At 39.5% G+C, this 12,270-nt stretch overlaps 1 protein-coding gene across 1 annotated transcript; it reads right to left on the reverse strand.

Moving 5' to 3' along the window:
* Positions 1-223: 223 nt before the first annotated feature.
* Positions 224-11,776, reverse strand: tars1 (threonyl-tRNA synthetase 1). Its single transcript, XM_028415138.1, has 19 exons — positions 11,603-11,776; positions 10,747-10,824; positions 10,418-10,608; positions 9,640-9,763; positions 9,127-9,251; positions 8,299-8,416; positions 8,152-8,216; positions 7,799-7,877; positions 7,441-7,587; positions 6,799-6,897; positions 5,826-5,992; positions 4,924-5,086; positions 4,047-4,184; positions 2,288-2,365; positions 2,101-2,201; positions 1,681-1,785; positions 1,396-1,468; positions 855-969; positions 224-720 (listed from the first exon to the last, which is right to left on the reverse strand). Exons 1-19 carry the CDS (start codon positions 11,660-11,662, stop codon positions 572-574), a joined length of 2,175 nt encoding a protein of 724 aa, XP_028270939.1. The 5' UTR covers positions 11,663-11,776; the 3' UTR covers positions 224-571.
* Between the last annotated feature and the right edge of the window lie 494 nt (positions 11,777-12,270).

Below are 12,270 nucleotides of genomic sequence, written 5' to 3' on the forward strand. Positions count from 1 at the left end.
GTTTTCAGCCCTGAACTATCTCCTTATTTACACTTTGAGCTAAATATGTAAATGTTTTACAGTTGTAAATTAACATAATGTAACATAGATGTTATATATCGACTTTTTCAGAATGACAGCTGCAGAGAGGTTTGCCATAAGAAGACTTTGGTCCTGGATGGACGACATGGGTGAGTCTTGTCTTGTGTCTGACAAAAAAAAAAAAAAACACAGTGCACATCCATCAAAGAATAGATTGTTTTTTATTTATCAAAACTTCATGTCAAGTACAGTTTCCTGAAGAAGTGATTGACACAAACCCCTCTGCTGTTTGAGAAGGTGTTTTGAAAGAGCTGTCCTTCTCATGTTACAGTCTTACAAGCAGAAGGGATATGGACAGTTATATTTAATTCTATAGATTACAGAGACCATATGATTTGATGACAAAGAGGCAACCGAAAAAACAAGAAAAACTGGATGAAAAATGTGAATTATCCAAGAAGCAAAGACTAGGCAACATTAGAAGGCAAAAACTGATTTTAACCACATGACCCTTTAGAGCAACTCAAGGTACAGTTGAGAAGTTGTTTGCTCAGAATTCCTCTTCTGCGTTCCGACTCCTGGAGGTCTTGAGCTGTTTCATACGCTCGACGCACTCCTCCACACTGCGCTCACCGTGCACTTTGTTATCCCTTGTGCGTACATTCACAGTGTTGCTCGTCTTCTCCTTCTCTCCCACCACTTTTTCCCAAACAGGGTAAGATGCAAAAAGAGAAAGGGAAGAAAAAAAAAATCAATATCTGGATTGAAAGCAGGCAAGAGATAAGGAGAGGAAGTGACAGACAGGAGTGAAAGAACTGTGTGCTGCCACTGACCTAGGATGAAGTTGTACTGTGCCAACTGTGCGTTTCTGATCTTTTTGTTCAGAGTGCAGCCTGGGTCCAGATCAACGTCAGCCATGAGGCCGTTGTTGTGGAAGTCCTGCCTGACCTGTGAAACGAACCAACAGTTAACTTTGTGCCAGAATACTCAGTAAGTCAAGTTTTAACAGCACTGACAGGTTTCTGTGCAAAATTCAAATCCTCTAAACACATTTTAAAGATTAAGAAATGTGACAATTTGACTACAAGTACTAACACTATACTTGCTAAAACAAGGTGCCGTGGGAAAACTTTAACAACCAGAAAGATTGTAAATAAGTCAGCCAAGTGTGTTAAGTAATTATTTGCCTGTTTTACCAGCAGGTTAAGTGGTTTTAGTTGTGTAACCAGAGAGAGACAGAGTGAGCGAGAGAGTGAGTGAGAGTCAGAGAGAGACACAGACAGTGAGAGTGAGAGTCAGAGTGAGTGAGACAGACAGAGAGTGACAGAGAGAGAGACTAACTATAGAGTAAAAGCAGCTGAAGTCAGAGCTTACTTTCTCAGCATACTGGTCACAGGTTGGTCCCACAGGCACAACCATCACTTGACGAGGAGAGAGCCACAGTGGCCTGAAACAGAACAGGATATATTTGTGTTTTGCTGATTGGTATAAAAAAAAAAAAAAGCAGGACAGACGTAACATGTGCAAATTTTTACAGCCCTACTGATACACAGTGCCTCCATTTCTATCCAATAGGTCTAAAAAGTATCAACAATCAGAATCCATACAGTGTCAGGTCCTGCTTGACTTGAACCTTTTGAAAATAGACAATTTACAAACCATTTTCCTCCGTAGTTTTCAGTCAGAATAGCGATCATCCTCTCCACTGATCCCAAGATGGCTCTGTGGATAATCACTGGTCTCTTCTTGTCATCACCATCATGGCTACAAAATTATGGAGGGAAAAAAATATCAGAAACTTGTATAAAGACAGGAACTCTCTCCACTTACTCAAATGTTTTTTTTTAATATAAAGTTATGCTGCGGCTGCACAGCTGTTCAAATAGTTTTCTTTACTAATAACCTTGAAAGTAGAGCTTTTCTTTTTGTATTACACATTTGAAATTTTACTTCAATAAAGATTTTGGTTTGAATCATCCTTATGTATGTTTTTTTTCATTGCACAGCTTTATTTAAATGCTGGCTATTTTCTGGCTTTATTTTATCCCATATTCCATCATATGGCTCTAGATGACTTACCTGACAAAGGTGAGGTTAAAGCGGATTGGCAGCTGGAAATCAAGCTGTATTGTGGCACACTGATGGTATCTACCGATGGCATCCTTGATCTGAATGTCAATCTGCAGACAAAAGGATATGTGTGATCAGCGGCCATGTTCTGCTGTTTAACAGTAAACTACATCATTCTTAGTGCTGCACAGCTCACCTTGGGTCCATAGAAAGCTCCATCGCCTGGATTGAGAATCCATTTCTCCCCAAAGTCATTCAAGCTGTTCTCCAGTTGCTGTTGAAATAAGTAAATAAATAAAAAATTACAGCTTTGCCACAACATCAATAGCTGACTGACATGTAGGTAAACAGTGTTGTTAAGCAGCTCTGTTTATTTGGACCTGACATTTTCTTCATCTGGAACTAATCACTGAAGTGAGAAATGCTAACTCTCAATAATATTTTATGGTTGCTTGTGGGAATAAATGAGGTGAGGGGAAACATACAGCAAGTTCTGTTCCAGTCACTATGCCAAGTTTACAAGTCACTTTTTTGTGTATCTAATTTTCCACCTTTCTGCGTGCACACATTAATCATAAAAAGCCAGTGCAATGTTTTAAAGAAAGCGCCCTGAAAGGTCAAGCATTACAGCTGTGCAACTTGGAATCCATTCAAATTTACTGAAAGACAGAAGCACACAATTAACACCAAGACAGAGCATAATCCATCTCTGTGCTGTAGTGTAGCTCAAAAGTGCTTAATATTAAGTTTCTGTGACCACTCGATTGATTAATGATGGTATGTTAAAAATAACTGTAAAGCCCTTCTTCCAGAAATGAAACTAAAGCACTGAGGACAGAACAATGACACTGCTGACTGTAAACCACCAGCAGAAATTGAAACAAATACCCATACGTACATAAAATGCAGCGGCAAATACAGCCAGTAATAAGGAGTAACATAATAAGGAGCCTTTTACTTATCTAATCTATTAAAGTATAAATGTGACTAGAATTCACCCCTTAACCCCCAAAATAACCCTTCTTAGAAGGTTGTGGATAAGAAAACAAAACATCAATTTCTGTGCAAACAGAAAAGGCGGCTTCCAACTCCAGAGCATCTGACATCAAATCAAGCCGCCTGCAGTAGATTAAGATGACAAACCCTACACCGCCAACAAAAAAACAAGACAATCAATATGATAAAAATCAATGAAGTGGGGACAGCCAGGCACAAAAGCCATCAGCTTATTCTGTGAGGAGTTTCCAGCAGCGCAAGAAAAACAAAACAATCTTTGTGGCATAAACCAGAGTATGTGTGCTGAAAAGGTGAAATAAATTACCTCTACTATCAGATAAAGAAGATGGATGCAATGTGAAAAATAATCTCAACCTATTGTAAAATTCAACACATTTAGTGTCTGTCAATAACCTTTCTGTCTCTTTAGAGCCTGCCAGTAAAAAGAGCTACTAATAAAAAATAACAATGCAGTACACACAGCTGTCTTTTAACTCTGATTCTACAGATTCACATTCTCCTGAGAGTTCCTTGTTGTGGTTCATGTAATGCTGAAGGCACCAAGCAATAAAAGGATCATTATCACTGACTCTTATCATTATTTGTTCATGTTTTAAACACAAGCTAAGCAAATTAGAGCAGAACCACAGATGTAAAATGTGGAACTCGTCTACAGAGAGTCAACTGGATATGACAGCAAAGGCAGACGGTGAACTGATGTGCGTTTGGATTCTCCTGAGGAGAACAAGCATTTCCCTCTTAAGAACTGATGGCAGGTCGACAGAAAAAAAAAACTCATTAAAATATAAATGTTCTCTGGGTCGACCAAGTCTCAGTCCTCCATTCGCTATCTGCTAGAGTGGCACAGCAACACCAGCACCTTAAATCTCCAGTGAGGCTTTGTGTGAGTGGTGTTCATATTTTCTAATATATGAGAGAAACAAGAGGATTCTGATTACCTTCTCTGCTTGGTCCCAGACCTGTGGGTCTCCCAGGAACTTCTCTGGTCTTGTGGAAAGGTTGAGTTTGAAAGTGAAGCCAAACACGTCATACACAGTCCGCAGGAAGTCCAGGCACCCCTTGATCTCCTCCTCAATCTGAAGTCAAACATAACATGTAACAGAATTTTTATCATCCATCTGGACATGGCTACAAGTTTAATTTGTGGCCTAATCACTACACCAAATTTTAGGTCAATTAATCTAACAATAACTGTTAAAACATGTTTGAATATAATCTGTGACTTTCTTTGTCGGCTCTTTGTAGCTTAGCCAGCTGCAGCAATTAGAGAGACAAATTAAAAGTGAAATAATTTGTGTACAAAGTGCAATCAAATAATTGACTGTCCAATCCAATGCTATTAAAAGACAAAATCAGTGGGCTTCTGGCTGCAAATTGCTGCATCACTACATTTGCACAAACTAATTAAGAAATCTACTTGCTCTCCTAAAATACTGTTTCCATGCATCAGTATTGGCTCTTTGGTCAAAGGATTTTTCGTGAAATTGCTAAATAAGACTGGAGCAGCCTGTGGACTTTCACACCACCTGAGAATGTGCCTGGTTGTTCATTGACAACATTACCCGACTTTATTCAATAAACTGTGCCAGCAGGACACTGATGTACAGAGAGCCTCCAAACATGTGCTTCCACCAAACAGGTATAAACAATTCTCCACAGAAAGCCACTTCTCTGTGAACTGTGAAACTGTGTTCTCCCTGAATTCTTCTCTGTGGTGTGAAACAAGGCAGAAGCCCCATCTTTAAAATAAATATAAAATCATTCATAAAACTGTGTGCAGTCTGGTACATGTGGCTACATTTGTTTAGGTCTCACCTGGTCCATGGTGCAGAAGATATGAGCATCGTCCTGTTGAAAGCGGCGGACACGGGTGAGACCAGTCAGAGCGCCTGACAGCTCGTTCCTGTGCAAGACCCCAAAGTCGGCCATGCGAATGGGCAGCTCTCTCCATGAGCGAGGCCGGTGATCAAACATCAGGCTGATGACAAACAAAGCAAAGTGTGAGAAAAAAAAAAAACATATAAAACAATTGCCGACTTCCTCTTGGTGTTTTTACAACACTAGAAAATTGCTCTGCTGCTTTAAGTACTGCTGTGAAAACCCAAATTCAACATCTGATTTAACCGATTTTCAACTCTTTGACAAAATGTCTTTGCAAGCTCAATTTGGATTCCTGTGTAATCTGCAGAGAGGCTGACTGTGTGGAACAATAAAAATGAGATAAAAGATTTGAATACACAGAGCTGCAGTCTGGCTCTTTACACTGCAATGCAGCATTCAGCAGTAAAATGAACTGGGTCATTCAACATCTGAAAAGATGGCAAGAGCATCAGTCCATTACAAGTGGAGCCGAACTAGCTGATAAATGCCTGTAGCAGGGAAATTGCCTCACCTTTGAACAAACCCCTTCTGGAAAATCGTATAAAACTGTTCAGGTGTGATAACACACTGCTTAATAATGGCCCCTATTTGTCCCGGTACTATGGAAAGAGCCAGTATTGGTATGGTATGCTATGGTTCACCAGTATTGTGACAACCTTTAATGACACAAATGAAGTACAAGCAGCTCTGCCACCACCAAACTAATATTTCTCTTATTACAGACAGACACAGACTGCAAATATATATTTCACGCTACAATAAGACTAGGCCCTCGTTATTTAAAAATCAAATTTTACTTTAAAACAGTTGTAAATACAAGTAAAAGAACGCCTCACCAGTGGCCAGGGCAGTTCATGGGTTTGAGGGCAAAGGTCTCCTTTTCAGCCTCGAAGGAGAACATGTTCTCGCTGTAGTGCTGCCAATGCCCAGAGGTCTGCCAGAGTTTGCTGTTGTAGATGTTGGGTGTCACTACCTCCTGGAAGCCCCTCCTCCTGTACTCACTCTATCAAATACAAAACAAAAAACAGACTTTCAAACTCGGCTCCATAGTTTTGTGCACGCAGACACAACTACCAATAATTAAAACAGGTTCTGCCAACACACTGATAAGCAGTGTACGCATACATAAAATAGTAAACAAGACAGAAAACAGCCTCTAAAGTGTTTATTCTGTAGCTTATTCACATTGTTTATACATTTTGAGGACTGGAATTAAAAGTAGTAATTTTAAAGTGCTTTAATGCACCTTTGGAAATTTACAATTCAGAACAAACAAAAAGCAGGTGATAAAAGTTGATCAAATCAAAAACACTGTATTTTTAAATATTAAATTAATTTTATGCAGTTAATATTTTGATGATTTGTTACTTGTACAGGCAGCTTTTTCTTTCCCAAGCAAACCCTATTACAGACACTCGGCTCAGTCAGAAATCTATTCTACCCAATTTAAGAGAAATTGCTTCCAAGGTATTCCATTATGACTGAACCGATGTATAACCAAGAGAGTGGGTGTTTTAAAAAAATTTATTTTGTGCCTCTGTGTAAAAGAGCTGGTGCAACAGAGCTTTTCTCAACTCTCTGTTGACACGTCAATCAGAGCTGTCTTATATGTTTCAGTTTAGTGACACTGACATCTGTTATAATTAAAGCGTTTAATTTTCCTGTAAAAACACAGTACATAACCATTACTTTATAATACTGAAGGTAGAAATCTACTCATTTCTCTCCCTGCATATTTAAACTTGCAGCTTCATAACCTTTGTCTTCAAAACTTTATTATCCGCTGTAGGTCTAACGGCACCGACTTACTCTGATGAACTCAATCAGGGCGTTGTAGATGAAGGCCCCCTTAGGCAGGAAGAAGCAGCTCCCTGGACTCAGGTCATGGAAGAAGAACAGGTCCTGCTCCTGAATAAAATAAGGAAAGGGTTGTTAGTGTGATGGAAAATTAAAAAGTTGGTCCACTCTGCTAACACTGGTTTTAATTCAATATAACACAACAGCTCACATATGGAATCTAACGAGGCTTTGTTTCCTGCACAGCTTGTTTTCCCACACCTGGCAATACAGTGAGCAACACACACCCTAAACCATCAACTCCCTGTCAACAATGAACTCAAAACTGTTACCTGGAGTGTGAATGAAACTGAATGCTGCAGGATTCCTCTGTTTATGGAAATAGGTACATTTTAAGTAAAGCTACAATGTATAAATGATTTATAATTTTTTTTTGCCAACTGAGCTTTCTTACTGTATGATAATTAGGTTCTTTAATGCTGCTCCCAGTGAGCAACTGTTAGAAAGGAATAGCCTAACACCAGCCATTAAACACAAACTTGGCTCTTACATCATTGAGTACCATTGCTTCAACAAACTGCCTCTGCAACAATCTAAACTTGTATGCGACCACTTCAAGCTCTTCTTTCTGACAGCTGGTGCTTCAGTTCCTACCCGGCCTAGTTTGCGATGATCTCTGTTCTTGGCCTCCTCCTGAAACTTCTCCCATTCTTTGAGCATTTTGGGGTCAGGGAAGGAGATCCCGTAGATCCTCTGGAGGGTTTCCATGTCCGCCTTTCCTTCCCAGTATGTAGAAGAATTCTAGCACACCACAAAGGGAGTTTGTTAGCTTTCATTACTCTTTTGGGTCCTCCAAATCCCTTAAGAATAAAACATAGGGTAACTTTGCTCTAGAAACGGGGACAAATGTGCTTACAGACAGACATTCAGGGCACAGACTACAATGCTTTAAATCTTACCTGGTAACAGATTAACAATATATAATGCACAGCTGATAAATTAAAAAACTTACCTTATGGATCTTTAGTGCCTTAATTTTTCCAGTGTGTCTTACATGAGGCCCTCTACACAAGTCAATAAGTGGACCACATCTGAAAAGCAGAAAATGCATTTTCAATTGTGTGTGGTTTTCTGGGAGCAGTATGAGATTTACTCCACATCGGCTACAGAGCCCCAGGTCATCAGAAAGGGAAAGGTAGGGGCAATGCTGACATTAATAGTGTTTTTGACAGATTTGGGACAATAGTATCGGATGATTAGACAGGCTAATAAGGTTTATCTGTATTTTGTTGCACAGTGGTGTTCTCACAGGATGTGGTGATAGAATAAATCTCTTAAAAAGAACAACACCAGTCACAGACTCACCTGTAAACTGTGGTAGTGGGAGTGGTGACTTTCTCATTCAGAATGCGGCACTTGAACTTGTTGTACTGTAAAGAACAGAGTGGTTTATGAGTTTTATACATCGGTTTATGTTGTTGTTGTTGTATACACACACATACACACACACACCTTGAACATTTCCAATAGAGTTTCCTTCTTTATCTCCAGCCTCTCAAATGGCTGCTTCTCCTTGATAATTTTCTTGCACAAGGTCTCCAGACCGGGGAAGTCATTGCTCGATACACCTCTGTCCAAAACATCAAAAGATAAACACAACAAGAACAGTACATCCAACAATAACTCAGCACAACTGTTGAAATGTGGTTTCCAAAGTCACAAGTGCGACCACATATTTAACCATGTGAGGGGCTCTTTTGTCCACCAATGTAATTCTTTGACTTCCAGAAACCGATAACCTCTGCCAAGGATGGGCAAATACTTTTAAGTCCTTGGCTTTAGGGCTTAAGCAATGTCAAAATATCCTTGTAAAAAGCACTCTGCAAGAATTCCATTAGCATAAAATGACTTCATTAAGGAGGTTTTAGAATTAATTAGACAGCACTCCTCAAGCTCTACTGCAGCCTGAAGCCGGGTGAAATGCATCTGGTACAGGGAAAGGTCAAGTGGAAAAGTTGTTTACCAGGAAAAAGTGTTAAAATGTTCTCAGGGCGTCTCAACACTTTCAAACCCTCACTCCCTCACTTGAGTAATCTCCATTTCTGTGATTTGCCCAGATTTACTTCTAGGATTCCAGTCTTGTGGGCACATATAGGAAGAAGTCATTTCAAGTCCACACCCAAATAAACATCCAGCCACACCATATTATTGTTATAATAATCTGCTTGTTTTGTGTCAGGTAAACCAGACTGACAGCTGCTAAGGCCTGAAGAACACACCAAAAATAACACTGAATGTTAATTGCATAGACAAATATGACCCAGAACTGGTGTGACTCACTCATTGCTCTCCAGGAACATATCATAATAGAAGCCGTTCTCGATGGGGGGACCGTAGCATAGGCAGCCTCCATACACCCTCTCCATGGCTTCTCCCATGATGTGGGCACTGGAGTGCCAGTAAACCTACAGAATATACAAAAAGAATTGTCCAATTAGCCAACAGAAGCAAATCATTTCTTATTAAGACAGTATTACTCTGATGCCAGCAGTCAATGGACAGATCACTTAGTGGAAGCCTCTAAGAACATTCAACACAATGTGCATCATCTTTTCTGAACACAGAATACTTTAAATTATGCAAACAACTTGGCAACCCACAAAGCTTTCAACGTTATTGACCGTAAACCTCTCATTGATTGATTACACCTTGCACATACGTTAGCTTGCCCTCAATACCTAACAGCATGGCTTGAGGTAAACCTCCTACAGTACTAATTTAACGTAAACTGTAAGCCTAGGGGAAACACTGCTTGGGGTAAATAAATAATAATAAATCACGACAAAAGCTTACGGCTTGAGCTTCCTCATCATCAAACTTGAGCAGCTGAAGGCTGCAGTCATCTTCCAAAGGTCTGTCGAGGTCCCACACATTGTTGTTAACTTTGGCAATCACTGTGTTGTCAGCAAGACCTTGACTGGACAAAGAAACATTCATGTCAAAATATGCGTAATGCGTAACAAGAGAAACTGTTTCAACTAATGATTTGGCAAATGTGTCCAAAGCACTCTACACAACAGTTAAAATGCAGCCTATACATAAAATACTATAATATTACTCTACAATAAGTACATGTCTTTATACATTCCAGCCACACCCTGCATCTAGATTCTATTTGCCACCATGGACACTAACAAGACCAACCTTACAGCGTTCTGCTTGCAGTTAGGCTGGTCAAACAAGGTGCACTTGCATTTCACAGAAAACAACAGGATGTTACTTACAATAGAATTTGTCTTATTGCTTCATATAGAAATTGCAGAGGTGTGGCTGGTGCTGTCTAAAACAACTCTTATTAATGATAGTAATGGATTTGCTGATATTTCCTCAAGCTTTACACATTGTTCACTGTGTGGTCTCTTCATGCATCATGTGCTTATCAACATTTAATTTCCAACTCTTGGCACCTAGTGTAGCCTGGACTGTGCTGATATTCTCAGACAATACCATCTATTTTTAGGCTAATGAGGTTAGTGTTTTTTTTTCTGAGAATGGACAGTTAAAGCCTTTTGAAACACACACAAACTGTAAATAAGTAGCACTGTGAGCATTGTTGCATTCTTGTACTCACCTGATTCCACAGGCAACCTGGTAAGGTGTGGTCTTCCAGGACTCAGCCTCCACCACCTTTCCATCAGGCAGGGTCACCTTGATAGGTTTGCTGTCCTTGGTGGCTCTCTCTGCCATCAGAGCATCATGCTCAGCTTTCAGCTTTGTGTACAAATTAAGACGCTCATCAATGTAAGAAGGTGGTGGTGACAGCTGGATGGGGGAAAAAACAAGTATATGTGAATGAGGAGGTACATAAGGCTGTCACTGTGGGTAAATTACACTCTGTTAATCTAATCATGCCTAGACATTATATTAAATCCATGATTGTCAGCTGATTTAGCATCTCACCTCAGTCTTTCCTCCAGAGTCCCCTGCAGCGTTTTTACCCTTCTTCTTTCCTCCATCTTTACCAACTTCGGTTCCTCCCTGTTCAAAAATCACACCATTAGAATAATGCTTCTATGCTTTAACTAAAATGTACAAATCTAATAAAGCTTGGCTTGCATTAACGACATGCACAGCATGGTCTGAAATATCTTATTTCATACATTGTATGGTTAAAGCTTATAAATTGGCATTACAACACTATAGGAGGTGCAACTGAGAGACAAACCTCAAAAGATTAAAGCCATGTCACAGCGCCCTTTAAAATGGGTTATTATTAGAAACTGGTACAACTATATACTAGAAAAGCATTTCCTGAAGAAAATGCAAGTTTGATTGCTGCAGCTGAAGCATTGCTTTGCATGCTGATGTGAAGGATTGCTCTGAATTGCTGGAGAATCTGCAATCTGAATTTATTTTGCTGAAACACAGTTAAGAATTTGAAAAGTTTATAAAACCTTAAAGTTTATCAGAGGCGTGTGTGTCCACTGACTGGTAGATAATCATTAAATTGTCAAGATTCTGTATTGAATTTGGTTTGTGGCTTAATGTACGTGTAGCAGCGTTAGCTAAACCACATTAGCCGACTGGGCTCACTTAATTGCAACGTGGCACAATTTACACACAAATGAAAGGAAACATGTTTATTACATTTACAACAACAACAACACAAGTAAAGCTAACATAACGTTACTTATAAAAACAAACTAGTTGAAGTATTAGCACCGCGTTGCAGGTGGCTAAAGGACAGCATGCACGCAGGTCAATACAGGCTAGCTGCTAGTGGCTAATGCGACTTGAGCAGAGGTTTAAATGTTACCTTTTTGCCTTCGCCCACTTGCAGTTCGCTCATTTTCTCCACGACAGTCGGTTCGGCCATAACAAGTAAGAAGCTACCCCGCTTCTGGAGATAACTTTATTTAAATCTGAGATGTTCTGTGAGCAGCAGACACGGTGCCGGTGGAAGGCTGGTGACGTATCCCGGATATTCTGATGCAACATTGCAGTAGGCGGAGCTCTGACTGACAGCACAGTCACTCAGAGCAGTGGGCAGAGTGTAGTTTCACTTTGATGGAACATTGCTAATGAAAACAAAAGTGCTAATATTATATACAATAAGAAGTTATAATATTATAAACCCCTTTTATTTAATATTACTTCCTGTTTTTGATTCTGTGTACTTTTGATAATGACAACAAGTTTACCATTTAAGAAAAGAGAGAGATAAGATAATACTAATTTCTTTAATTTGTTACTCTAATAAGTACACAACATAAGGCTAAAAATTACAGTCTATAGATACAGTCTGTGGCTATTTATGCCCCTAATTAACAATATTAACAACACTGCAGGAATTTTTTTAACATTATTTGTGTGTGTGAGTGAGTGACTTCTGGTGACATTTGGATGCTGTTTGCACAACATACTTACTGACAGCAGGGTTATCAAGCTCTGAATTGGTGGAGCTGCCAGTTTTCATTACAAGCA

The sequence above is a fragment of the Parambassis ranga genome, chromosome 9 (assembly GCF_900634625.1).
Source record: "Parambassis ranga chromosome 9, fParRan2.1, whole genome shotgun sequence".
Lineage (NCBI taxonomy): Eukaryota > Metazoa > Chordata > Actinopteri > Ambassidae > Parambassis > Parambassis ranga.

What these genes read in the sequence shown, in the direction of transcription:
- tars1 (XM_028415138.1), bottom strand. Translation starts at nt 11,662, where the DNA reads ATGGCCGAACCGACTGTCGTGGAGAAAATGAGCGAACTGCAAGTGGGC. An exon ending in ATCATCGCAAACTAGGCCGG is followed by an intron (nt 6,898 to 7,440) that starts GTAGGAACTGAA and finishes TATTTTATTCAG; the next exon opens with GAGCAGGACCTGTTCTTCTT. An exon ending in GAAAACTACGGAGGAAAATG is followed by an intron (nt 1,469 to 1,680) that starts GTTTGTAAATTG and finishes GTTCTGTTTCAG; the next exon opens with GCCACTGTGGCTCTCTCCTC.